The 25401-nt window shown below is 39.6% G+C and overlaps 1 protein-coding gene across 1 annotated transcript in view; it reads left to right on the top strand.

Annotated features, from left to right (window-relative positions):
* Positions 1-25401, top strand: part of ADAMTS18 (ADAM metallopeptidase with thrombospondin type 1 motif, 18) — a gene marked incomplete at its 5' end in the record, with an annotated part of 73176 nt that overhangs the window by 3502 nt on the left and 44273 nt on the right. Inside the window, one exon of the mRNA XM_009075736.1 lies at positions 21971-22253. Coding sequence (XP_009073984.1) covers positions 21971-22253 — 283 coding nt within the window. The remainder of the gene's footprint in view (positions 1-21970; positions 22254-25401) is intronic.

The following is a 25401-nucleotide window of genomic DNA, read 5'->3' as shown; positions in this document are numbered from 1 at the left end:
CCCTACACACAACAGGTACAGTTTAGGTGGTCTGCCCTGTTTGGTCACGTTTTGGTTTTTAACATGCTTTCTGAGCTAAGTGAAGTTGAGCATGTCAAGTCTTGTCTGGAGAAGGAAGGTTCAAGCCTGCCTCAGGTCACTGAGGAACAGAATGTGGTGATCTTAACTGAAACTGAAATGGATCTTTTACCACTGTCTCATCACAGAGGTTGTTACAACTGACAAGCTTCACTTAGAAAAGATCCAGAATCTGATTAAAAGAGAAAAAATACTGTGGCATGAACAATTTTATTATGGCAGTACCTAGATTATCAACAATCAGAATCTCTCTTTAATTTGTTAAAAGGATCAAAAAATTTTACCTTAAATTGTCATTTCAAACTGGTAAATGAAGTAAACCTTTACTTATAATAATCGCCTGTAGAGCAGGTATCCCAGAGTATAATTGTTCCTTTCCTCCTATTGATCTATTAATTTCAGTGCACTTAATGAATCCCAGGATTCATAGTCTTTCAGTTTACAAGGACCCTCTTAAAAACATGTCATCAGTTTTCTGTAATGACAACCATGTCATTTCTTGCTGTGATCCAAATTCAGTAATCATATGTTAAGTCTGGATGGTGTGCTCTGATCAAGAAAGCCTTGTGAATAGCTTCTATATCCTTTTTGCACCAACTACTTTTGTCACTTGGTTGCCCTTCTTTCCTATTTGCTTTGTTCACTGCAATTAAACTGAAAGTGGTGTTTCTTCTATATGGTTGGTAGCACTAATCTTTCCATTGTTCCTTTCATTAGCAGTAGCTTCTCTACAATAAAGCTGCAGTGACCCATTCTTTCAAGCCTGGAACACCACAATGTGATTTGGAAGCAATTGCATTTCAATAGACTACAGGGACTCTTTGATCTAATTTTTTAGATGACCTAGAGTATTCAGTCATTCAGCTGTCTGTTATCTGCCATTGCCTGCAGAGGAGACTTTGGAGAGAGTCTATATGAAGTGGGTTTGTTAGGCAGGATGACCTTAACACTGGAAAGGAGGAAGAATTTGTTGCTTAGGTATAATCTATTAAGAGATCTGTGTCTCTTGTGTTTTAATGGCTTCCTTGACAGGAAGGCCCCACATTTTTATGCTGATTTGTTGATTTGAGGCCAAATGTTTCCATCAGTCAACACAATTTTCTTGGTGTGTCAGAAGGCAGAACTGAATCTATGTTGTTTTTGTGAACTACTACTCTAATACATTAGCATTTCAGAGGAATGTGCACAAGTTTACTAGGAGCACTGCTTCTTCATCATAAAAGTGTTTGGGTGCTTTGATTTTCAATGGGAAACCTGCTTTATTCTGTCTTCTGCCCTTTCCTGCTTCAGTCAGCATCCTTTACTTGCTGGAGCATCTGTTATGCAGCAGGGAATCTGTACTACTTGTTTTTTAAATGAAAACTATGTTCTGGACTATCTGTGGAGAACATGATACATTCCTTCCACAGAAGTTGTGATAATTTTTTCATATATTTTGTAAGTACATTCTCACTCTCAAAGGGTAGTGTTTTTAACAACTTTGGGTCAATGAGTTTGTTTATGTTAGTAAATACATAACTAGTTTCTCTTTTTGCTGGCATCTTAATGTGGCCTGAATAGAAATTAATCCAAAATTTTTGGCTTCTTTCTCTGCTGATATTCACTATTGCTGTTATTAAACCTCTTTTGTTACTCTAGCATGACTTCTTGGATTTTCCTTCAGTCCCGTGTGCTCTCACAGTTGGTATATCCTGGTGGCTGGTTTGTCTCACTGCTTCATCCCCCATTTGCATTCTTCAATTCTTTCCAACATAAATCTTTCTTTTTTCTAAAATCCTGATTTGAGCTAATTCTTACTTATTCCAATTATATTTTTATTACTATTATTATTTATTAATTTATTATTACCTATAATTGTGTTTAGGTAGCTAATTGGGAGGCAGACTATGCTAAACCCAGTCATTTTTTTGACTGCAGTGATTTTTCAGTTTTTCTGAAGATGATGCTGGCATTAGGTATTTTAGGACCTATTCAATGTGGTTTTATCTCTATTCCTACCTCATTCCTCTTGCCCCCTTGTCCATTCTCATCCACATGTTGTGCTATTTAGTCTGCATTAAAAACAACATCTGTTGTAGGTTCACCATCTTTAATTCCATTTCCATGATGACATCTAAAAGCCATACTGCTGGTTTCCTAGTCAATGTATCACTGTGTGTTGTCTCTTTATATATGCCTGGTTTTGTCTCCTTATGTTAGATTCATATATGCAGAATCTCCTATATGAAGTGAGTTGTTTGCAGTCACACAATCAATCAGGGCAGAATACAAGAAAACCCCAGAGGTGTCCAATTGTATTCTCAAGACATTCACAAAAATAATTTGTAGCTGCATTTAGGAGCAGAAGTCCCATCCCCCTTGTGAACAGGAACTCTCTTGCAAAGTCAAACAAGTTTACACTATAGTCCAATACACAGCATAGCTGGTGACCGTACTGACTGAGTAGTTTGTTATACAGCATTTGTGGGGATGGTGCTGCTAGCTGGTGCAGGACACAGATGAGGGTATATAGTGAGTGTGCTCTGTGTGCCCAGGGGAAAGAAGCATTTGAACAATGTCAGGAACTGTGCTGCCATTACATCGCAGAGGAGATTGTGTATTGTATTCTGGGTCAGAGAAAAGAAGTACAGTTCAGTGGAACAGTTCAGGTCCATTAAAACTGCGTAATACACGGTTTTATTGTTCAGGCCAAATTTAACCCTAACATGAAGGCCTGAGAGGTTGCACCTGTTTAGCCTGGAGGTGAATGTGGGCCATTTGCTTCCTTTTATTTATTTACCTCAGTTAGAGGTAGTATTGCCCTCCTCTGGTTTTGGTAAGATGTGATTGAATCTGTCGTTATAAGAGGCCTCTTGCTCTGGTCTTAAGTTCTGTTACCTTTATTAGTGTCTAGTCAAGGGAAGAGAAAGATGAGGGAAGGATGAATCATGTTACACTTGCTGAGCTGTCAGTTGTCTATAACTGGAGAAAGGGTTAGATGTAGCACTGAGAGATAAACAGGAGATGTATTAATACAACGGAGGTTGTGTGTGCATGTCTGAGGGCAGGACTTTGCTCAAAATATCAAAGAAGCCACAAAATTAAAGCACCTTAATGCAGTCTGGCCACCTAAGGGGCAGGCAGTACTCATGCACCCACTTTTTGTAGTCATTTAATTGCACCCTGTATTAACATTATTTAAGTTCATACTAACAACAGCCTCCTATCCGTAGAGCTCATGCTTTTAAGTCCAATTAAATATGTTGAGACAAATCCTAAGGTTCTTATGCCAACTCTCATCAAACTCAGTGAGCCAGACTGCTGGTGAAAGTAGAAAATAATTGCTATTTGCAATGAGGTTCCTTTAGAAACCTACAGCTGTAAAAATAAGATGAAATTTGGCGCAGTGGGACCTTGAAGAGAAACTAAGTACAGAGCTGGTGATTTGTCTCATTCTTCAAACTGTTTTTAGTCCACCCAGAGGCCAATCCACAAATCCAACATTTTCTGCCATTGTAGCAGCACAATATGGACAGCATCTGGCATGTGACTTCTTTGGCTGTCTGTGTATTCACACACCATTGCATCTCCATCCTATATAAACACACAAACTGTGTTTTACAGGATCATTGTTTTGTCCACTGTTTTGATGAACATGTTTCCATTATTATTCCATTACTCCGTAATATGCTAAATATGAAAATAAGAAAAAAATCTTTACAGGAAAGTAAGGTGCCGATGGGAAAAAGTGATATTCTTAAGGATATTTTAAGTTATGCTGGACTCATGCAAGATGCTGTTTCTGGTCTCATCATTAAACTGCTGATGAGTTATTGATCATCCCTCTCCATATCTGGCTGATAAGCTTTCCGTTTAACTCTGCCTTTAGCTCTGCAAGACAAAGGCAGTGTTATCTCAGGCATTTTGACACTACTGAGAGGTAAGAAATGGAATTAAAGAGGCTTAATGATGAGAAATAATCTGCTTCTGCTTAACAGAAGAAGTAATAGAGGTTGCATTTCTTCCTGATTTTATATTAAAAACCTGGCGCATACATATAGGAAATATGGTGTACTTGAGAGCACTTTGGCTGAACACAGATGCGCAACAGCTTTCAAGTGCTCACAGGAGCTGTAACTTGTGCCTGTCCTGTTATTAACTAGCAGCAGAGCGCGGGAGTGGTTTGCGGTGCATTTCCAACCAAACTTCAGGCTGTTGAAAGCATCATTGCCCGCACCCTTAGAGTGGTTCCAGGAACAGGGAGCCATCCCTTTGTACAGGGACAGGCAGTTCATCATGGCTCTTTTTGTTGAGCAGTAGTGTTATCATCACTTCCAAAGCAATTAGTAGACTCTGTACTTGAAACATCCGCATTTTTCTTGCTATAGCAAAGTCTTTCCACAAAACTTAGTTCTCACACTTTCTCTAGTCCATTAGAGTGAAGCTGATAGACAACTGCTTTCCTGAGGGTCAGAAGAGTATGACCTGTCTGCACAGACCTGACCTCTTCATAACAGGATGTCTTTGATGTCGTGAGGATTTTTGTTTTAAGTGCCACTATTTTCATTTGGACCGTCTCTGCTGCTGAGAGGCAATGTGTTCTCTTCTGCACAGCTGCAAACTCCTGCACATCACAGATCTCTCTTTTCTTAGAGGCAGATTTGAATAATGAATAGCAGCTTTTAGTAACTAATAATTAACCGAAACAAGGGTTTATTTCTGTCTTTCTCCTCTTCTTTGTCCACTTCAGAAGTGTTTGAAGAAGATACTAAGTTTGCAGACCTGGCATGGAAAGGCTTTTGTTTACCCAAAACACAATGGCAGTCTGTGAAACTGTAGTTCAAGTCCAGCTCAAGCAGCCCATTCCTGTAGATCGGTAGCTGACACAGCAGTGGAGTGAAGAGCACAGGATTGTCTTGGTTGTGCCCTGGCCCAGCCACACACTCCACTTAAGTTGAGCAAGTAGTGGTATGAAAACTGTTCTTAAACATTATTTTTTTCCCCAAGCTTATTCCCTCCTTACCTCTCTGCAGAACCAGTGCCCTGGTTATGATGGTAGCTTTATGATTTGCAGACTTGCACTCAGTTGGGAACTTGACTTTTGTTCACCATAGGCTGCCCAGTCATAACTGGTCTGGATGATAACTGGTAGTTTGTTACCAGGTCCATTAAGTCCCTCAAATGTTTTGACACCTACCATTTTTGTTTGTCACAGTACTGTGTTTAAGTTCCCGAGACAGTTAAGGTAATGTTTTCTAATTTGCAACTTTTTAGGGATGCATTTGTGTTTCTGGTCTATAGCATGCCCTATACTCTTTGAAAGAGATGATAGCTGGATCACTGGGGCTGTTGTCCACTGCTGCAAACCGGAGAGAAGGTTGGAGGTCTGAAGACTATTTTCAATGCCTGTGGTTTGGAAATTTGCAGTCTATGGATGGAGGCAAGAAAAGAGCTGGGGTCATGCTAGGCAAAGGCACACAGAGCAGTGATGGCCCATTATACGTTGGTCAGTTTTTAAAGACCATTTCAAATCTATTTGCATCTAATTTCATTCTCTTCTGAGGCTGAGTAATGTTGTTTGCTTACAGGTATATAGCCCTCTAGGGATTTTCTAGAAAATACCTGCTTTCTTGTTTTGGAAATTGCAGGGTCCAGTGATAACATGACAGTAGCCCCACTAGCATCAGCCGCCTTTTTAGTCATCAAAAGTGTTTCCTCTGACTGAACTTCAGACCACATACAGGAGCTGTTAGCTCTGTGTGTCTCACTTTGTCATGGTCTTCTCTCAGTGAGCTGATGGGAGAGGGGTTAAACTTAGTTATCCCTGCAGTGAAACCTGGCAGTGGGCCTGCAGTGAGTTTTAGAAGCTGAAACTCAGACTTCAGTATATTTTTATCTAAAAAAAAACCCCACTAATTTTGTTTTAGGAAGTCTCTGACTAGCCCTTAAATTATATCTGAATTGAATTTTAATGAATAATTCCATTACAAACAAGGTTTTCCTCTGTCTTGATCATGTCACTGGAAGCAGAAATGTTAGTTCTTTCTCGCCTTTTCTTATCCCATTTTTAATCCCAATTCTGTTGCTACAGGTCTACCATAAATTACAGTATGCTAAAGGAATTTTCTGTTGATTTGCTCTGACAGTGATTTGACCAGCTATGTGAATAGCTGATGGAAGCAGAACTGATCTTTGGTTCAGACAGTGGAGCATTGACCAAAGCTCTGAGGTAAACATTAACAGAACAAACTTGAAATCATAATGCCTTGCAGCTCAGCACAATTTACAAACACGTATTAATTAAGCTTTGGTACTGGCTTTACTCTGTGTTAGATGAGAACAACATCCTGGCTCATAATAGGCTGACATCAGTAACCTTTTATTGTTTATCATGCTCGGAAGTCACTGAGAATGAGGGTGAAGAAATGTCAAATAATCAGGTCAGATGCAAGTGAATGAGTCTTGATGGTTGAAGCTCCGCATCGTGGGAACCATTATTGTCCAGAGTAATTTCTGGAGCATGCAAGTTAATTTCTTTTTTACAATGTTAGTTCATAAACTAGGGAAATCTGCAAACAAGTTGTACAGTCAGATGAAAATCCTTTTCCTCAATCTCATATGTGACTGCCCAGCTACCTCCTGCCAAAAATTAGTAAAAGACAAAAGCTTGATGGCAAAGATAATAGGTCTTGAAGTTATTCTTACTGGAATAAGAAGGCCCTGCACAAACCTGCTTAATAGAAGAGGAAGCTGAGGCAATAAAGTGATATTTGCTTGCCCAGACAATGGGGCATTGGCTTTTCACTCTCCTGGGCATTAGCATTTCAGGCTGCCTCACTCTGTACACCGCACACTCGGGGCTTTATCCTATGAGGACTGGGCTCTCGCTGTTCACAGTGGGATCACTTGAATGCTTGTGCCTGCCTGCCTAATATATGTTAATTGAAGGACTTTTATGTCTCAGCATCTTTATTAATATTAATGGAATGAGATTTTTAATGGACCTATACAAAATATGCTTGACCTAGCTTGAGCCCTCACTTTTGTTTTTATACTCTGCAGCACAGTGTGGCTTCCAGCTAATTTAAGAATGTAATATTATATTCCGCGGCAGAACACACAAACTAATGAAACATGGATTATTCTTCAGACCTGCAGTTTCCTTGCCATGAGATACAGAATTTATATAACACCAGAATATAATTACTTCTTTTTAAATCATGAAATTAAAAACAGATTTTCTCTTTCTTTGTGCAAATTATTGCACTTCAGTGAAAAGAGTGCCAGTTCTTTCTTGACCAGGCCTGTCTTACGCCACACGCTCATTCTTGTTTTGGTTTTTTTTAGGAAAAAGTCATCAAAACAGCAAGTCTTAAAATTAGACTAGACTAAACCTCAAGAAATATTTCAAGTTAATATAGCTATTAAAGTATAAGCTGGTCATGGTAAGGGATAGGTGTAAGTGCTGTAATGCAGCATTGGAGTAGAAAGTTTAAACTTCTCTAAAAATATGGCTACCCAGTATCTTTTCTTATTAACACTTGGCAGAAGGTTATGTACTTTGTTTTGTTAGATCCAAGTATAAACTCAGTATTAAAATACTGGTCATGGGCTAGGGCTGAGATGATTTCTCTTCAGTCCACTGTGCGTGATTATGGCATAGACACAAAAAAGGCTTCTGCCACTTTTGCACTTTCTTGCTAATTTTTCTGATAAAAAAAGAATTCCTTATAGTCTGTTCTTCACTGTAGAGACTAGTCTACCACAAGAGGACCTCCAGCCTCCTTCTGTTTGCTGCTTCTCTTTGTGCTGAAAGCCATGCTAAAGGACATATGGATTTATTTTTTTTACACTCCTGACATCACTTCCTGATGATCAGCTTGTTATTCTGCCCCTACCAGCAAAAGCCTGAGCAAAGGGGCAGAAAAAGAATAATTTCTAGGCTGAGACACGTGAGCTGCTGATGTTTATTGATTCCTGCAGTCCAGTATTGTCCACTCTCATTGACAGGTATTTGCTGGTTTATGGGCTTCAGCTAAAACTTCTTGTGATGGGTAAAAAGTTTTATGCTGACTGCTTTGGATCTGAACCTGGCCTCAGGAGATGTTCTCTTTTCTTCCTCCTTGTGCCATCTTGGCTCTTGAGTCAATAGGCACATCACTTCTTTGGGAAACATTACAGCAATGGTTTATAAAGACATTTTGCACATGGGAAGCACCACTGGCTCATCAAGAAAGTGAAGCGTGTCTGTTTCTACTGGCAGACCTCAAAATGCGTGTTGTGCATAATCCAAGGTGATGCTGTGTAATCAGATTTCACTGACTCAGAAGTCTGATGGTGGAAAATAGCTTGGTGAAGGGCAAAGAAACCCATTTGCAGGCTGACACTGTGCTGGCTCAGACATGGATGGCTAAGACTAGTAACGACCAGGAGTGAAATGTGGCAGGAGCTCAGGCAGATTCCCAGAGAATGAGCTCCTGCTACTACTGCAAGAAAATGCATTCAAGTGCTTGGCATCTAGTGCCTGCCATTGCCAGATTAGGTTTTAGTGTTCTAGTGCTAAGTGTTTTCATTCCACTATGCAGCCAGAGTATTCTGACAATGAAGAAGTAAAGAAAGCACAATGGCCACCAAAAAATACTAAGCCAAGAGTAAATGTAGAGAGATTATTTGGCCTAACCCAAATCAAGTCCTGATACAGTCAAGTCTGGAATTGGGAGGGAAAGAAGACGGTAGCTTTTGAGGCTTATTGCCCTTCTTAGGCAGGAGGTGGACTTGACAGTATTTGAGCTGCAAAAATGCTCAAGGATGTTATCTGTTGTCATCCTGGAACACCTGTAGGGGACAAGACCTCATTCGTTTTCTGCTCATGGTAGGAGAGGTGAATAATTGCATATCTGTTACAAAAATGGTTAATTGGCTCTTGTGCTAACCAAGAGAGGTGGGTGGTCATTTCTACTGCCTGAGGCTCGGAGTCCAGCAGGTCTTGCTTAATGAAGACTATGCGTGATCCCAGGGACCGAGTGGGAGTCGTGGCAGAACAGTGTGCACTTGGTGCCATGTGTCAGTAAACATCAGTCTAATGGTATGGCAGCAAAGGCATGTGTTCTCCAACATCCTGTGTGACAGATGGAATACCAGTGAAAGGACAGTTTGGACCAGAAGCTGAATCAGAAAGAGAGGCTGATACATTGCCATAGACAGTTGAAGCTGGGAATGAAAATGTGCCAGTCTGTGGTCTTGACCTCTGAATATTGCACTGGTTCTATTTACAGGTTCTCAGCTTTTGGGTTATAGTGCCATGAGAAGTTTATTTTTGTTGTAATTTTCCAAGCATTTCTTGAAAGCTAGCTCTCTGGTGCACAGAACAGCACCACGATGCTAAATTAGTCGCAAATAGGCTGATGGAATAGTGTATTTTTTTGTTGTGGCTGTTCACCTGATTTATTTAGTCATTTGAAAGACTACTGTTTGGGAAAGTCAGGAACACACTCTAATGTGAGAAACAAACCACAAGGAAGTGTTATTCACCCCAAATGATGGTCTGTCCTCTGCAGACTATCATTTTTGCATAGCCAAGGTCGATCTGCCTCCACAGCCCTACTCCTGTATTAGGATTAACAGAAGAAGATGAGGAGTATTTCCAATGGGGCTGTTTCCTGCCTACTGAATGGTGCCCATATGCTCCGAAATATCTCCATGTATATGCCACATGCCTTAATGATACCTTTGCCTTTGGACCTGACTTCTTGCATTTTAATTGCCAATAAAAAGGAATTTATATATGTTACATACTTACCTATCCCAATGCACTGAATTGGTGCCAATTCTTTATTTAATCTTTGTCTTATAAAAGATGGTGCAATTCAGCATCCATTACCTGTGAAATATTGATATATTTGGGTATCCATAAAGTTGCACGAGGCAGTGCTCTTTAGGCTGTTATCTCTTCTGCCATTCAATAACTGTCTTATGTATTAGTAAAAGAGTAATTATCATTTAAATCAACACCTTTGTCTTTCTTCCGGGAAAAGACTTAAATCACAGCAAATGTCTCTTTAAAAATTATCTTTCATTTTTGTAGTAAGTGGATGAATGGTGGATTATTGCAGAAAATGATTTGTTAAAATATGTTAAAGGAGCAAGTTGCTGTAAATCTGTAAATTTTTTTATAAAATTTATTTGCTATTGAAAACAAATTCAAGTTTATTTCAGATTGGTGAAACTTGTGAGAATTAGTAACTGTGTAAATAGTCTGAAAAACTATGAAAGGTCACTGTCCTATTCCAGTCCTTTTGAGGGGTTCAGCCCTGGACAGGGGAGATCAAATATGGAATCTTGGGTTGCAGCTATTCCAAGAGGATGGGGAGTGTAGCTTAAAACTCTCTCTTCTCTTGCCAGTGTTGTGTGTGCTGGCTCTCCCCAGGAAGATGCCTGATTGACTCAGCAGCTGATGGGCAGTTTAAAATTACAAAGCCTTCAGTTTCCTTCTTCCAAGCAGATAAAGAGGGTGGGCATTTCCTGATTATATGATATATACACTCCAAATGTTTAAGTTCCCAATGGTGCTATTTGTGCCTACTTTACTACCATAGCACATTAACACTGCTGGTTTTCTGCAGTGGGAGGAGTGTGTGGTGCAACATGCTGTGAAGAGAGGAAATGTTTCACAAGAGCTCCTTCTGGCTTTTCCTCTGTTTGCGTTACCACCTGGAAGGAAGAAAAGGTGGAGTGAATGACTGATGATCCAGATGGATTGCATGAACAGTCGTGTCTTTAAGCTGGGCAAATTCACACTGAGAAGTGGCAGGATTGCACTTTAGCTCCTAGAAGCACATGTAACCTTCTGTAGGAAAATGTGTAGTACAAAAGAGTACTTGACTACTGTCATGCCAGTAGTCTTTTGGCAGGCAGTGCCCCTTTAGAGGCCATTGAGCAGCCAAATTGTTTTGGGGATAAGTCAAGGATACAGTAATATGAGAGACTGGGGCTTGAGGACAGGCTCTAGCAGGGAAGTTAGGGAGACTTGGAATGGGATGGCCACATTTGTCACTTTGCATATCCAATTTTATGGTTCTTGCCTATGAAAGTAGACAAATTATCTCTTGTTTATGGAGGCTAGTGTGTTTTGATGCACTACTTACTGGTGCAGCACTCCTCAGCAGATCAAGTGTGTCCTGATTTCTAGGAAAGGGCTCAAGATCCACCAGCAGCTGAGTTGTGCAGCGCTTCTATCCCTGCTGGCTGTGGCCTGGCATGGAGCCAGCTTGGATCCTGTATCCCTTGGTGTCAGGATGGAGCAGAGTGCAGCTCAGGCCCTCAGACTAGGAACTAAATTTGAGACTGAAGTGCCTGTGACTCTCAAACACTTCTCTGATGTTCCAGAGCCTCTGTGTCCCTGACAGCACATTCCTCTTCTTGGGGATTTTTTTCTTAATCTATGCTTAACCTGACCTTTGCTTAACCTGCAGTTCAGTAGATTCATTGAAGAAAAAAGATCAGACTGCTTAGGAAATTTTGCCTCCTAAATCTTATGCTGATTTGTTTATTTTTTTAAACCATCCTTTGATAACTTTGCAGCGTTCTGAGCTGTTGGCAAATATCTCTCTTGTCTTCACTGCATCTTTATTTCAATAAGGCCTATAGTGTTTAATGTGATGCCAACATCTGTGCAATAGATATCAGGATTTCTTGGACCAATTTAATATAAGGAATATCCCACAGACGAAAAAGCTGCTTTCAGGCACAGCCTTCTCTTTTTCACTTTATTTTTTCCTTTTCCTGATAACGCAGAGAACATTACAGGGTTATTATAATAATATTAAAACCTTTTCTAGTCTGGGACAAATCCTGCCAGGTTTCCTGATTTTAATTTCAGCACAGTCACTCCAGCACAGCAGTTAAAGCATGCTCACCTTTGGGCATTATTCCCTTAAAATAGAAGCCTAGGCTAATTTGTGAGGGAGGAGTGTGAATGAGTGTGCACAGCTTTAAACCAGGACAAAGGTGAATGCAGAATGGCTGAGCAGTGGAGACTGGTGTCCTTTGGCTTCAGGGAGAAAAACGAATGTCTGGACTCACAATATACTTGGTGATATGATATGGTGAAGGCAGGTTTGGTGACTGTAAACAATGCCTACAAATAGGACACTTTTTCATGACATGGAATGTAGATGGAAGTTGCTAAACTTATCTCAGTAAATAACTCCTTATTCAAATGCCCATTGTAACCTAAGCTCTGGATGCTAAGGATGTTGTCTGGTTAGGCACTTTAGGAGAACAACCCAGCTTGGGTCAAATGTAAGTCTACACAAGTCTCTTTAGAGCATTTTCTGGGTTGATTACAAAAGCCTGCATATAAAACTGAGAAATAAGGAACAGAGAAGCTGAAATGCTGAAGAACTGGGAGAATAATCCAGATAACCCATGTGTCAGCCTGGCAGTCTCACTCTTGGGTCGTCCTTGCTTCTTCTTTTCCATTCCCTTAATAGCCTGAGTGCTTTTGTTCCATTGCCTTTCTCCTTCCCACACAGATATTTCAACATGTGTATATGCCTGTGTATGTGGAATATCAGCAAAGCTGATATTTTGCTCACTACAGAGTTCCTTGTGACCACTCTCTCATGTAACTAATCCATAGCAATGTATATTCCAATAAGGAAAATTAAAAGGTTTGAACGACTGACCTGACTTCTTAGTAAGCAATACAGCTGGCAATCAGATGTAACTAGAGCTCCTCATTATTGGAGTTGCCTGAGCTATTCATAGCAAAGCAAAACTGCTGTGGGAATTGAGCTGGATTTATTTTGTTTGAATGCAAATTAACCCAGGTCAGACAGGCTCAGATCTTCTGCCCCCTCAAATTCATTTGCATCAGCTCTGTCAGGCTGAAGCTTGTATCTGGAGAATCTTCACTGGGGAAAAGTGGGTATGGGTGGTAAAGCAAGATTTTGCAGAGCATTTGCTCGGGGTTTTGATGCAGTCAGTGTGAGTCACTCTGCAGCCAAGACTTCTGAACAGAGTGAAAGGTCTGCCATCAGGTAGCCCCAGTTGGTGACCCAGTGCTTGGGTAAGTGTGTCTCTCTATTGCCTGCAGGTTCAACAGGGTGTCTTGTAAGGGAGAGGGAGTATTTCAGGCTTGCTTGCTACTCTCACTCAGGATATGAAATGATCTGAAAGGTCCAGCTGCCAAAGTCCCATCATCACAGGAAAAGCTGTATTTTCACTAAAAAACCCCCAAACCATTCAAGTTTGATTCTAGAACACATGATTATGCTCTTACACAGAATAGAGGACACAGAAGACTGCATTTTCTATGCTTGAAGATTTCTGAAAGGTGAACCTCCTCTTACACTTCGGGGATTCTCTGAAGCTGTGCACGCAGGTACATGAGATATCAGATTAGGGGACTAGCCATTCCTCTGAAATCAGTTTTTCTGTGGTTCTTGATTTATCGTAAGTAACTGGTCCACTGTTAGCACAGGACAAGGAGCAGGCTGCCTCTTTTTAGGAAAAGTGAAGCCTAAATGCACTCATAAAATGATCCTGCTATTTCCTGTTTGCTTCATGCTGGATTTCAGAACTATCACAATTAATAACAGATCTAGGTTTTATCTTATTGCAGGGATTTTCTTGAACAGGCCATACCCAAGTGCTTGTGCAGCTACCAAGACTAAATTCGAGCTGTTGGTTTTAGCTAACTGCCTTCCAAAAGCTTTACAAGGAGCCAGGGAGCTTTCCTGCTGGAATTGGAAACGAGGACATCCTGAGTGCAACTTGGGAAACCTCTGACACTTCACTTAAATATTATTGGTGTACAGTTAGTGTAATAATGCTGTAGTTTACATTAACTTTTTTTTTCTGTTCATTTATCATGACTGCTTCTGGTTGTTTTTAAAAAAAACCACCCAAAACATGAGAAATGAGGGGGCTCACAGACTGACAAGCAAGTATTTAATCTGTAGCAAAGCAGTCAACTTTGTGTTAGTTCTAGAATATCTCATTACCCTGCAATAAATACCAATTTAATACATTTAAATACCAATGTTACTGGTTCAATTACTTAAAGTGGAGGAACAAATAAGAATATTTCCTTATTTGCCATATGCTGACAGGCGGTTGCATAAGGATATTTTAAACAAGTTCAGTCAACTACCAAAACACAAAAGCACTATTCAGAGATAACGCTGGCTTTGTTCTTATAGCAGTAATTAAAGACATGCAGTTTTGTTACCTTGTTTTAGTAATTGCTGAGTGTTCTGCATAGCACTTCTTTTGAGCAACCTAACAGAGTCGTCTTTCATGACTAACTCAGACTGGCAATTTAAACATCATGCTCCCCTCCTGTCAGATCCACAGACAATGAAATGCTATGTTGTTAACTCTTAACATTTTACATTTGCAAGATATCTATATTATGTTAGAAAACAGAACAATTGAGTTATTTTTGTGAGTCGCTTAGATTCTAAAGAAAAATGTGATCTGTTGACAATTCTCAAATCAGAATAGGCAGCCAGTGATCCTAATGCTTTCACAATGAAAATATTTTAGTGTGTATAAAGGCCATTAACTGAACCTAAACATTTGCCGTGGTTCAGAGCCAGGTATTCCATTCTGGTGAAAATCAGTAAAGGTCTGCTAAGGTTATTCTCGTTGGCCAAGGACCCAGACCAATAAAACATCGCTTTTGTGCTTCCCTGACTCTGGGGTAGTTGTCAGGAACTGCCCATTTACAGGCTTCCTGAAGGATAAGTGAATTTTTTTGGCAAACATAAAAGCTATAGAAAAATTTACTTAACTTAAATTTTCTCTTTCCTGTAGTGTGTTCACATGCCTTTGTGCTGCCTGGTTTGGGATAGGATCAAAAATGGACATGCTCTGAGTTTTACTCGTGGGATTTCTGACTTCAATAATACATGTGTATTATTGGAAACCTCATGAGAGTCCATTCTCACTAGTTTCCCAGAACATTTTCTTTCCCATATTGGTATAAAAGCACTCTGGAAATACTTGCAGAGACAATGTTTAGCTCAATGGGAGCTCCTGGGTGCTTAACATTCTGTAAAAGTCTGTCATTAATTTAACAATCAGTGTATGGATTTAGGGTCCAGACTTTTCTCTGTTTCTTGGCAGATCATGGATCGTGTCCCTGTCACAGTGGCTCAGCAGTTTGTTTCATCGTCCAGTGCTTCAATAACATGTGTGTCTGTGTGAAATGCCCTTCTGAGGGGGACAGAAATGTTGTATGGAGGCAAAATCCACCTCAGCTTTGCAGCTGCTGCTGTCCTCTCTGCCGCTACCACCCAGAGAAGGGACTGTAGGTCAGAGTGGAGAGGGAACGCACTACCATGATTACTGCTATTGGCTTGGCTGTTTGCCTCTGATGCTTCCCGAGGGTAAAAATACCTTTCACCTCAGCAACACTTTCTGCAATTCAGCACCTTCTTTCTGCTTTCCAGATATGCTGCTTGTCATTTTTTTCTACCTAATTCCACATCTTAATTTGCTAATTTTGATTATATTTTCCAGAGCATTGACATTTTGACCCTCACTTGAGAGGGGCTCAATAACCTATCTCTCAAAAAGTCAGCAATATCGGGTATCTGCAGTTCCAGGTCAGGCTGTACTATGCTGCTGGCTATAATTCTTGGAAGTAGTTTTGCTTTTGACTGTAGTAAGGTTATAGTCTCACATATTTTTCAGACTGGCAACTTAACCCATCCCAAGAGGTGAGTTTACTTCATGACACTTTCTCTAAAGAAACATAATTTATTTAGAGTGCCTGCATAATGAAGGATTGCTTTGAGCAGCCTTGTCATTGTATTGGATGAATATCCTTGCTTTGGAGGAAAGGAATTCATAAGATGAATGTTGGTAAACTAAACAGGACTTTATTCTTTCTGGGATTCCTTGTCATATGTGAGAAAACAATATATTTACCCAATTTTCAAGGCTTGACCCAAAACCTGTTCTGAACAGCTGTCACTTTTCCTGCTGTCTTGGCAGTATTTTGTCCCAGGCTCCTGGTGCATGTATGGGGACTGCCACATGGAATTCTCCAAGTGTATGTTTAAAATGCATCTGAAGTCACTGCTGCTGTTCTCCAACCTGCTGGCCATGAACTTGCTGTTACAAAATACTGTGCCCACACATAAAGTTATGCTGTGCTTCAGCTAATAACCTAGGCTCTTAGCAGATCTAGTTTGGGCTGGCTTGCCACTGGCTGCCTTGCAGCATGTGCTCCAAGCATGAATGTAGGGATGATAGCAAATGCGAAGATCATTTCTGTACTTTGTGAAAGAATGGTCATTATCTGCTTATAAAACCTGAGAGAAGTGCCTCTGTGGAGGAGTCTGAGCAGAGGTGCAGGAGCTGTGGGGAGACCTCTCCTGTTCCAGTGCATGTTGCTGTATGTTAGTATTTAAAAATTGACATCTGCTTGATTCTAGAGGCCAGTCTGGGCCCAAAGACGACTTCTGGCTGTTGTCGCATAGCTCTAGGTTGTGTGAATAGCTTCATGTTCTCTGGATCTCCATCATACCCTGTTTTGGCTTCTAAGATGCCTTTTGTTCTGGTATGGGAAACGGTCTGGCAGACAGAACCCACAGGTGGGACATCTGAGCTAGGGCAGTCCACTCCTTCAGCAGGCAATTCTGTGGTTGCAGAGATGGGTCCTTTGTGCTTCCTTTGTGGTACCAAAGCACCAGAGGCTTAGCAGACCACCAGGGCAGGAAATAAGAGTTTGATTAAAATGAACTGTAGATATGATAATTTCAGGAGTTCTCACTGCAAAGTGGATGAGAAAATGAACTCCAATTTGCTATAACATAAGATGACCCCAACAACACTGTGATGTGAAAACTACATTTTTAGGCATCTTTAGCCTTAGATGATTTTAAATAACCAGCAACCATTCTCAGGTCATCTGTTCTCCTTCTTCTTTGTATTTAAGGGAAGTTCTTAGTTTATAATTTTATTTTTTTATAAGTAGAACTAAAAATTGTACTTTATGTCTCTGTACTTTACGTGCTGTAACTCTTGCTAAGATGTGTTGGAATCAATGGTTTGTGTTTTTTAGGATGTGGGCATTTGGGAAATAACACAACAGAAGTCTTGGATCAATGTCCACTGAAGTCTGTGGAAAGCTTTATGCCAATTTCAGTTGGCCTTTTGTCAAGTCTCTTAAAACTTTTCATGAATATTTGAACTATTTTAATGGATGTGAAATGACATTTAACTCTTCCTTTTGAGAGATTTTTCATCTTGAGCACATGTACATCCATCTAATGGTACAGACTTCATCAATTTCTTTGGCCGTTGTTTTAGCTGCTCTCAGTTAAGACACAGTGGGTTTTTAATACCTAATTTTATGTATATGCTCATAACACTGAATAAGGCATTCTGAATATAAGTGATATTCCTTAGAAAAGACATGGATACTTTTTAGCACTTTGTTTAGTTGAGATACTCTTATTTTTGTACAAACTGTAATTTAACTGCATATCAGTCAGTATTAAGAGGTTATGTTTAGCAGAGACATTGCAGTTCAGTTATTCATCTGTTTTAATTCTCAGTTTCATTTCGTTATGCTTCTTACCTCATTATTTGCATCTGGATTCTGAAACTCCTCTAACTTCAATATGCATAAAGCTGTTGCCTTTAATTTAATTGACATATAATGAAAATACCTTGTATGCAAACAGAGACCCCACAGCCATGAGGCTTTTCTAGTCTGGAGCAAGGATTTGCCTGTTATCTCAGAACTTATTTTTGTTAATTTATGGGTGAGAAATAGAAGTTCTGAAAATCTTTCACTCACTCTCACTGCTCTGTTTTTTTATGCAAAGTCTGTTTTTTTGGAGATGCTGAAACCTCAAACTAAATTAGGTTTACAGGCTGGTAAGCTGCCAAAGGCTTCACTCAGAGTTTAAGAACACAGGTGAGCAAATGGGAGCAGCCTCTGTGCTGTTCCAGCAAGTAAGAGGCCAGTGAGACCTGTTAGGAACAGATATGTTAGCATAATGACTCTCAAAACTGTTCCATGTGTGTTGAAAATCAGTGGAAGGTCTACCTGGTTTGGTATCGCTAAGATGGTCTTTTAGAATGCTTAATAAAATTCTGCTTATTTTTCAACTTATAATTTATCTTCAATGAAAAAAATGTTGAAGCAGATACCATGTTATCATTTCCCTTGTCCAAATTTCATTTTGAGATTCTTCTTCCTTTTGAAACACACCAAGAAAACAAAGCAAGTGCCTTATCTTGGTGATAATACCAGAGACTGAAGAATGTCACAAAGACATACTGGATCTGAAAATTCCTTTAGACCAGACTTAATCATATGTTTCATAACAAATAATGAGTAGAAGGAGAGTTGCCTTCTCATCTCCTCTGAACTTTTCTGCAAGCAAACTGCAAGTTCTGCTAATTTATTGATTCAAAATTACTTGCTAGCCACACAGGACAACATCTTTCCATTTTCTTTCCAATGGACTGGAATATCCCTTACAGAAGGATAGCAAATGTATGTGGGGATGGAAGAACAAGAGCACAGTGAATTCCAACTTAGCAGTCTCTTGGGTGTTCCTTCCCACCATATTCTCAAATTTATTGCTATTATTAGTGATAGCCACAGTGGGAGACAGAAGGAATAGACAGGAGTCCCTGGCCTTTTTCATGCTGTGTTGTCTAGACTTAGAAGAATGTTAGATTTTGTCATCCTGCTTCCTCTCATGGTGTTATAATTGCAAAGAATCTGAATTAAAAATGGAGTTTTGACCTATCTGACCCTCTCCTCCTTGTGCCCTAAACCCATCAAGGTTAATGGAAGGACATCCTTGATTCAAGGAAAATCACATGTATACTATGCTGACAATAGGAAACCCAATGCATAAATTTCCATGACACTTTTGACAGCATTTGTTCAACTACTGAAGTGTTTGAGCTGGATAAATATGTTGCATCTAGCTCACATTTACAGAGATGTTTCATGTGTTCGTAGAAAAAAATCCCAGAACACCCTGGAGGACAGACTAGCCAAAATCTGACCTTCAAGAAACTGGAATTCCTTGGCAGTGTAAAGTTAGAAGAGATAATTCTGTGCCAGTCTCCTGCCAATGAGCAATGCTATGGCATTTCTCAGCTGGCATGTTTTCCAGCCAACATGACTGTAGCCATAGGCCACTTTGCTCTACCTAACACAAAATTTCAAGAACCTGCAAGAAAAGAACCTGGCAGTTGTTGTCCCATTGCCCTCTTTGCAGTGCTCTGGGGGGCTGCAGTCTTGTTTGAAGCCAGGTCAGCATTCTCAGCATTACTTCAGAATTACCAAAATAATTAGTTCAACATGAATCCTTGAAACTGTCCCATACCTGGAAGAAACAGAAAGTGATCGGTGATTGAATGAGTGTCCAGACTTCTCTGTGGACTTCCCCTTTCTTCTTGACAACTTCATAAAACTGAATGTTGTCAAAAAGAAGGTATCCTTCATTCACACAGAATTTTTCCATTTGGAGGATGAGTCTGATGTAAAGCCCAAAGGAAGAAGTCTTATTGGAGATTTAGGGTCATTTCTGGTGGAAAAAAGTGACTACACTTGTAAGGCACTCAGTCAGCTGCAGCCTCTATGAAGGTGCAGCAACATACATGTAGGACCCAGAATTCAGTTGCTTCTTCTCCCCATTCTGAATTCTCAATCCACCTTGTAACATTAAATATAAAAATTACATTTGAGGCTGAAACTTGGTGTACATCAGGGACAGTTTCTTACAGGAAAATGTAGAAACCCCTTTTTTCCATATGGTTTGAATCATTTACAAAATGAATCCTATAGGAATAATTTCAGATGTGGAAACCTTTAAAAGGGGGAAATAAAAACCAGATTGACTACATTTCTGTTTTCTAGCTGAAAAACAAAAATCACTTGGCAACGCCCAATTATCCGTGCATTCTAGTAGATAAAGATTGCCTTTCAGAACCACTTCAAATTGTGTGATGACACACATCATAGAGATGAAAATATTAGTCCTCTTCCCTACAGGGAAGTATTTTGTCATGATCAAATGTGATCTGACATTTGAAATGTGCCAACTTTCTGCAGTGAGCAGGCAAGTTAAATTCCTGTCAATTAATTAAAACCTGTCTTTTATTGATGGAGGCAATTTTAACCTTCCTTTTGAATGCTAAGCAGATACAGGCTAAGATACAGAATTATGAATTCATGTTGAAGAAACGGGAGGGGGCAAATTTGGTAATCAGAATATCATTTATGTTTGTTTCCTTACTGAAATTCAGAGGGCAATTAGACCCTCTCAGTTCATAACATGGGATCTCTTCTACTGCCAAAATTAAGATCACAGTATGATTTTTATGCCTTTGATTTGGAAAAACGGAAGTGAATTTCCATGAAAAGAGTATAGTGGATGGTTACAGACTGTTGAGGACCTGTAGATCTCTGAAGAATCTTTTCAGCTGGAATAGACTTGAAATCAGTTTCAGCATTAGCTTAGTAAACAGTTAAAGCTGTGAAAATTTCATATGTAACTTCTATTTTCACTTGCTTTTCATTTTCTATAGAGTTTTACTCATGGTAAACACGAGTTCTTAAAGTGCAGAAAATTCCACAGATTTGTAAAAAATACAATGCTTACATTAGACATTCAAACTGCTCTCCTTCTGATCCCCGTGGTGTTCTGGCCCTGGATAGGCTAAAGAAGAGCATCCATTTCAGAATGGCATAGGTGATACATGTGTCATATCTGCATTTTCAAAGAAGACTTTTTTGAGGAAGGAGGTGGAATCATGATCTGGGAGGACTTAAGATGTTGGGCGAGATGGTTTGCCATTGACATGTGTTTGCGCATATTTTTCTGAAGCCTAAGAGATACTCAGTCCTTGTGGGATGTCAGTTTTGGCAGGAGGGTGTTGGCATTGATCCAAAAGAAAAATCTGTGTCTAGTATTACATATATAATGTAATAGAATTACCTGATGAAACTACTTCTTGGTTTTTGATTTGGTAAAAAGGAGTGTTTATTACATGTTTTACAAAACCAAGAAATGAAATAAAATCAAAACTGATTAATGAGCTGCATGGAAATACTTCCTCAGTGCCACCCACATTTCCCTGGCCCTGATCCTGGAAACACTTCATCACATGTGCAGTTTTGTGCACAGATACTATGTGAAAACTACAGTGTAGTTTTCCCATACTTACTTTTGTCTTTCAGGGATCCAAGAAGGAATACAATCAGATACTTGCTTTCACTGATTAGCTTTCTGTTGTAGGAGGGTGTAAATTTGAATTGTGTTAATTTATTATGATTAATAATCATTATGATTAATAATCATAATGTGGAGAGCTGATTACTGAATGACAGTGCTAAAATATTCAGATGCTTCAACTTTGTGTGGCTGTCTTGTAATGTATGTAAATTTCTACTCAGAGTGACCTTAAGTTTGGGATTCCTGTTTGGTGATACCCTGTTCTGGGAAAACCCTGAATCTTAATTGAAATATTTTGTTTTACTAATATATGCATTTGTGAGAAGTTGTGTTTTCCAAAAGCATTTCCGTTTTATGTGAGGCTGCATATCCTGTGCACGAACACACAAACAGATCTATACTGTGAAGAAGGGGTTAATATTGCATGTGAAATTATCCATAGTACTGTGTGAAGATGTTCTACTGCCAATCCCACAACAGTCCTGTTTTGTGTGTTACCAAATGTGAAACCTGGTCATCTCCAAGGCGAAATGATGTGTACTTTAATCAGGAAGACTATCCAGATTATCTCCAGTAAACTTAATTTAGAGGTGCACATGGCTTTGCAGGAAGATTGCTTTAAGAGCTAGCATGTTCCAGCTGTGAGTCTCGACAGTTTTTTCTCTAATTTGTGGTGGTATTTCTTTTTTCAGTCAGGTTTGATAAGGACACGGAAGATCGAGTTCCTTATATCTCCGTTACCTCAGCAGCTAGCACAGGAGCACAACTACACATCACCTGCTGGACACCACCCTCATGTGTTATACAAGCGAACGGCAGAACAGAAGGTGCACCAGTACACAGTACAGTCCCATCCCAAATACTTTTCTTTTGGCCATCACAGAATGCGCACTTCCCACGAGTATCATGCTCAAGCGAATGGTTACCACCATGGAAGGTTTCAAAAGCAACATTTTTGTGGACGTCGCAAGAAATGTATGTAAGGAAACTTTCTCTCCTTTTTTGAGGTAGTGGCTGTTACAGGCTGTGTGGTGATCCTGAGGTGTGCTTCACATCTCCATCCTTTGGGGTAGACATAATAACTTTAAATTATACATTTCTAAAGTGAAATACAGATGAGAAACTTGAGTTTTGTCTTTAAATTCGTAGAATCATCAGAATCACTGTTTAGTTTTCTTCTGCTTTTCCTAGATTCAAAGACCCCTTGCTTGACTTTTTGCTTTACATTGACATAGTTTTCAGTAAGCAGTTCTACACAGTGATGGATGCTAAGTCCCTGAACTGCTCTCTATTAGCTTGGCAGTAAAAAACTGAATAGGCTTTAAGATGGAGAGAAAGTTTACAAAATCCTTAATTTCTGAGAGGATAGAGAATAAGTCTTTCAGAACTCACCATTGATAATGAAATTTTCAGAACTGAGATCTTCAAAAAGAACCTCCCATGTAAATTGTTTAAATAAGATTTTGGAGCCACGTTCTTTAAAAATATATTGAAATATATTATCCTGCCAAGATCTATTCTGCCTCCTTCATTAGGCCCTCAAATTGCAGAACATTTTAAAGCCCCCTTGGACCCTATAGCTGTACTTTCAGCATTCAGTTGATTCTTTTTGAAAGCTGATCAGCTTCTGAGCTGAGTTTCTTAATGAGGGTCTCTAGGACAGCACACAGGATTGGAAACAGTGTCTCTGTCCAGTTACATTCTTCCAACTTCCTCCTCAAGTTCCCAGAAAAGGAGCAGCTTCCTTTTCCAAAGGTGTGTAAGGAAGGAGAAAATAAATAGAAAGGAAGGAATGAGAAAGAAGTTAGTGGGAAGGGTGTCTGGCTAAGACTGAGGCCTAGCTGAGGCCTGAAAACAAATGGCTTGTTAAAAATCCAGAAATGTTTCCCTGCAGGTTTGAAAGCAAAGCTTCAAATGCCACATGCACAACCCTGTGATTCAACCCGTACATGTCTGCATTCTAATGCAGCCCAGAGCTGCCTCATTACACCCTCCCTTTCCTTCTTGCCTGGTTTTCCTGCTGCTGGCTGCAGAGCAGAAGGTGATGGTGCTGTTAGCTTTTCTGCTCTACACTGGTTCCTTTTATTTGCATTATGCACTGGGGTCTTGTGCCTTATTTACTGCTCCTCCTGTGACTGCTTCTCCAAATTCAGAATTATTCATGTCCTCTTAAGATTTTACAAGGTGCTTATCCCTATAATAAAAGAGGGCATTTTAAACCTTTATATTTCATAAACATTTATATTTTCATGACCTCCTGGGATGTGAGAAGATATACCATTATTTCTGTCTTACAAATGGGACAGACAGACGCAGGAGATGTCAAAAATAACCATTGCTTCTGGGCACCAAATCAAGAAATTGAGATTTTCTTTAAAATATTTATCAAAGATGTACTTTTGTAATTCTATATGTGTATCTATATATTCAATAATTTCAGTTACAACTGTGAGTGTTCTTAGCTGCCTATTCGAGCAGGGTTTATGTTAAATGAAGAACATGCAATTAGCATCCAACTGTGATGAGTTTAGTATAAGTGATTTACCCAGGATTACTCCGATGTCAGATGCGCTGTTAGGATCTGATTAAGCAAGATGTATTTAATTACTTTAACCACGAAACTCTTTTCACATCCTATGGCCTTTTACTTTGTGCAGTACATACCTGTAACCTTTTGAGAGAAAGGAAGGAGTTCTAAAAAATAACAGCCTATTTCCAGACCCAGCCTTGGTTAATCTCTAGAGCAAATCGGTCTCATGTTCACTGAATGAATGCAGTGCTACAAATCAGGTGTCATTGTTTAATTGAGTGGAAGAAAATAGAAGATGCAGGAGAAATCACTCCAGTAAAGGGAACACTCCTTCTATGAGTGTTTTGTACCTTTTTCTTCTTCTTCGTTTCTTACTTTTTTCTCCCGTTTTTAATAGTTTTTACATAGTTTTCCTGGTCTTGTTCTGAGATCTGGAGTCATATCAGTTTGAAATTTTCAGCAAAATTCAGTCTGGTCATCTGGAATAGAAAAATTCAGCTTGAATGAGCAAAGGGATGGAGAATGCAGTCTGACAGAAGGCATTCCTCTGCTGTTAACCCTGCCTAGTCAAGGTTAATTTTGCCTAACCTAAGAATGAAATCCAACTTGCTGAACAGTAAGAGGGAAGAGCACATTGCCACCTTTGGTGTCATAAAAATAGCATGTCCCATTCACCATTTTTTAAAATTTATGTGCTGGCAGTTTGTAAGCACTAGAAAAGCCAGTTGCTCATCTTCCAAACTCTTTCTTCACAACCTAAATGTTTTTAGATTATGAGAATTAACTGGACTGTAGTTAGTAAATCATGCATGAAACATTGCTGCTGTTCAGGTTTTAGTAGTAGCAGTGAAGTTAATTCAAGAGCAAAACTCCTCTGCTCATGGGTATATGTGTCCAATGCCTAGAAGCTGTATTGCCTTCAGAATAGCTTGAGGATACTGATGCGCCTTGAACTGAGCACTTCACTCTTGGGTGAGGCCTGTCCTTGTGTCTTTATGTGCTACCAGAAGAGAAAAGTTCTTTGAACTTGGAAAGGGCAGTTGTTTATAATGAGTGATACATTTGAAAATCTTACTAGCACAGTCCTTTGTGATGTTAAATGTACTTCAGAGTGACTTAGTTCTTAAAAGCAAACCACTGTTGTGCATTCTGTAGTATTCTTGATTTCTCAGTTTGGCATGGAAGTAGTGTCTGTTCTATCCCTATCTTTGGAATAACTTTCTAATGAGGCACAGCCAGGAATTTTTTCATTACCCAAGGCTCCCTCACTTGTGTCATGTTACATCCTGTGTTTGAAAAACTCCTATTGTTATCCAAATAATATGTTAAAATGACTTTTGAGTTAATTCTTGATGCAAAGGCAGCATAGGTTTATGCAAAAGAAGCTATGGGTTGCAGGAGCACTATAGGATGTGGGACATAGATTTCTCTTCCCTATTTTCTGGCTCTCTGAAGACATGGAGTAGATACCGTTCTCTAACTGTGCCATTGGTCATGCTGCACCCGCAGAGGAAAAGTGCACCCTAGCTTTGAGGTGTGCTGACTGGACATGCATAGCCTGTTGTCAAGCCCTCCTTGCTGTTGCCTGACATT

This window comes from Acanthisitta chloris, unplaced genomic scaffold (assembly GCF_000695815.1).
Source record: "Acanthisitta chloris isolate BGI_N310 unplaced genomic scaffold, ASM69581v1 scaffold4950, whole genome shotgun sequence".
Classification (NCBI taxonomy): Eukaryota; Metazoa; Chordata; class Aves; order Passeriformes; family Acanthisittidae; genus Acanthisitta; species Acanthisitta chloris.
The sequence above is the reverse complement of the archived record's forward strand: the minus strand, read 5'-3'. Positions and strand labels throughout refer to the sequence as shown.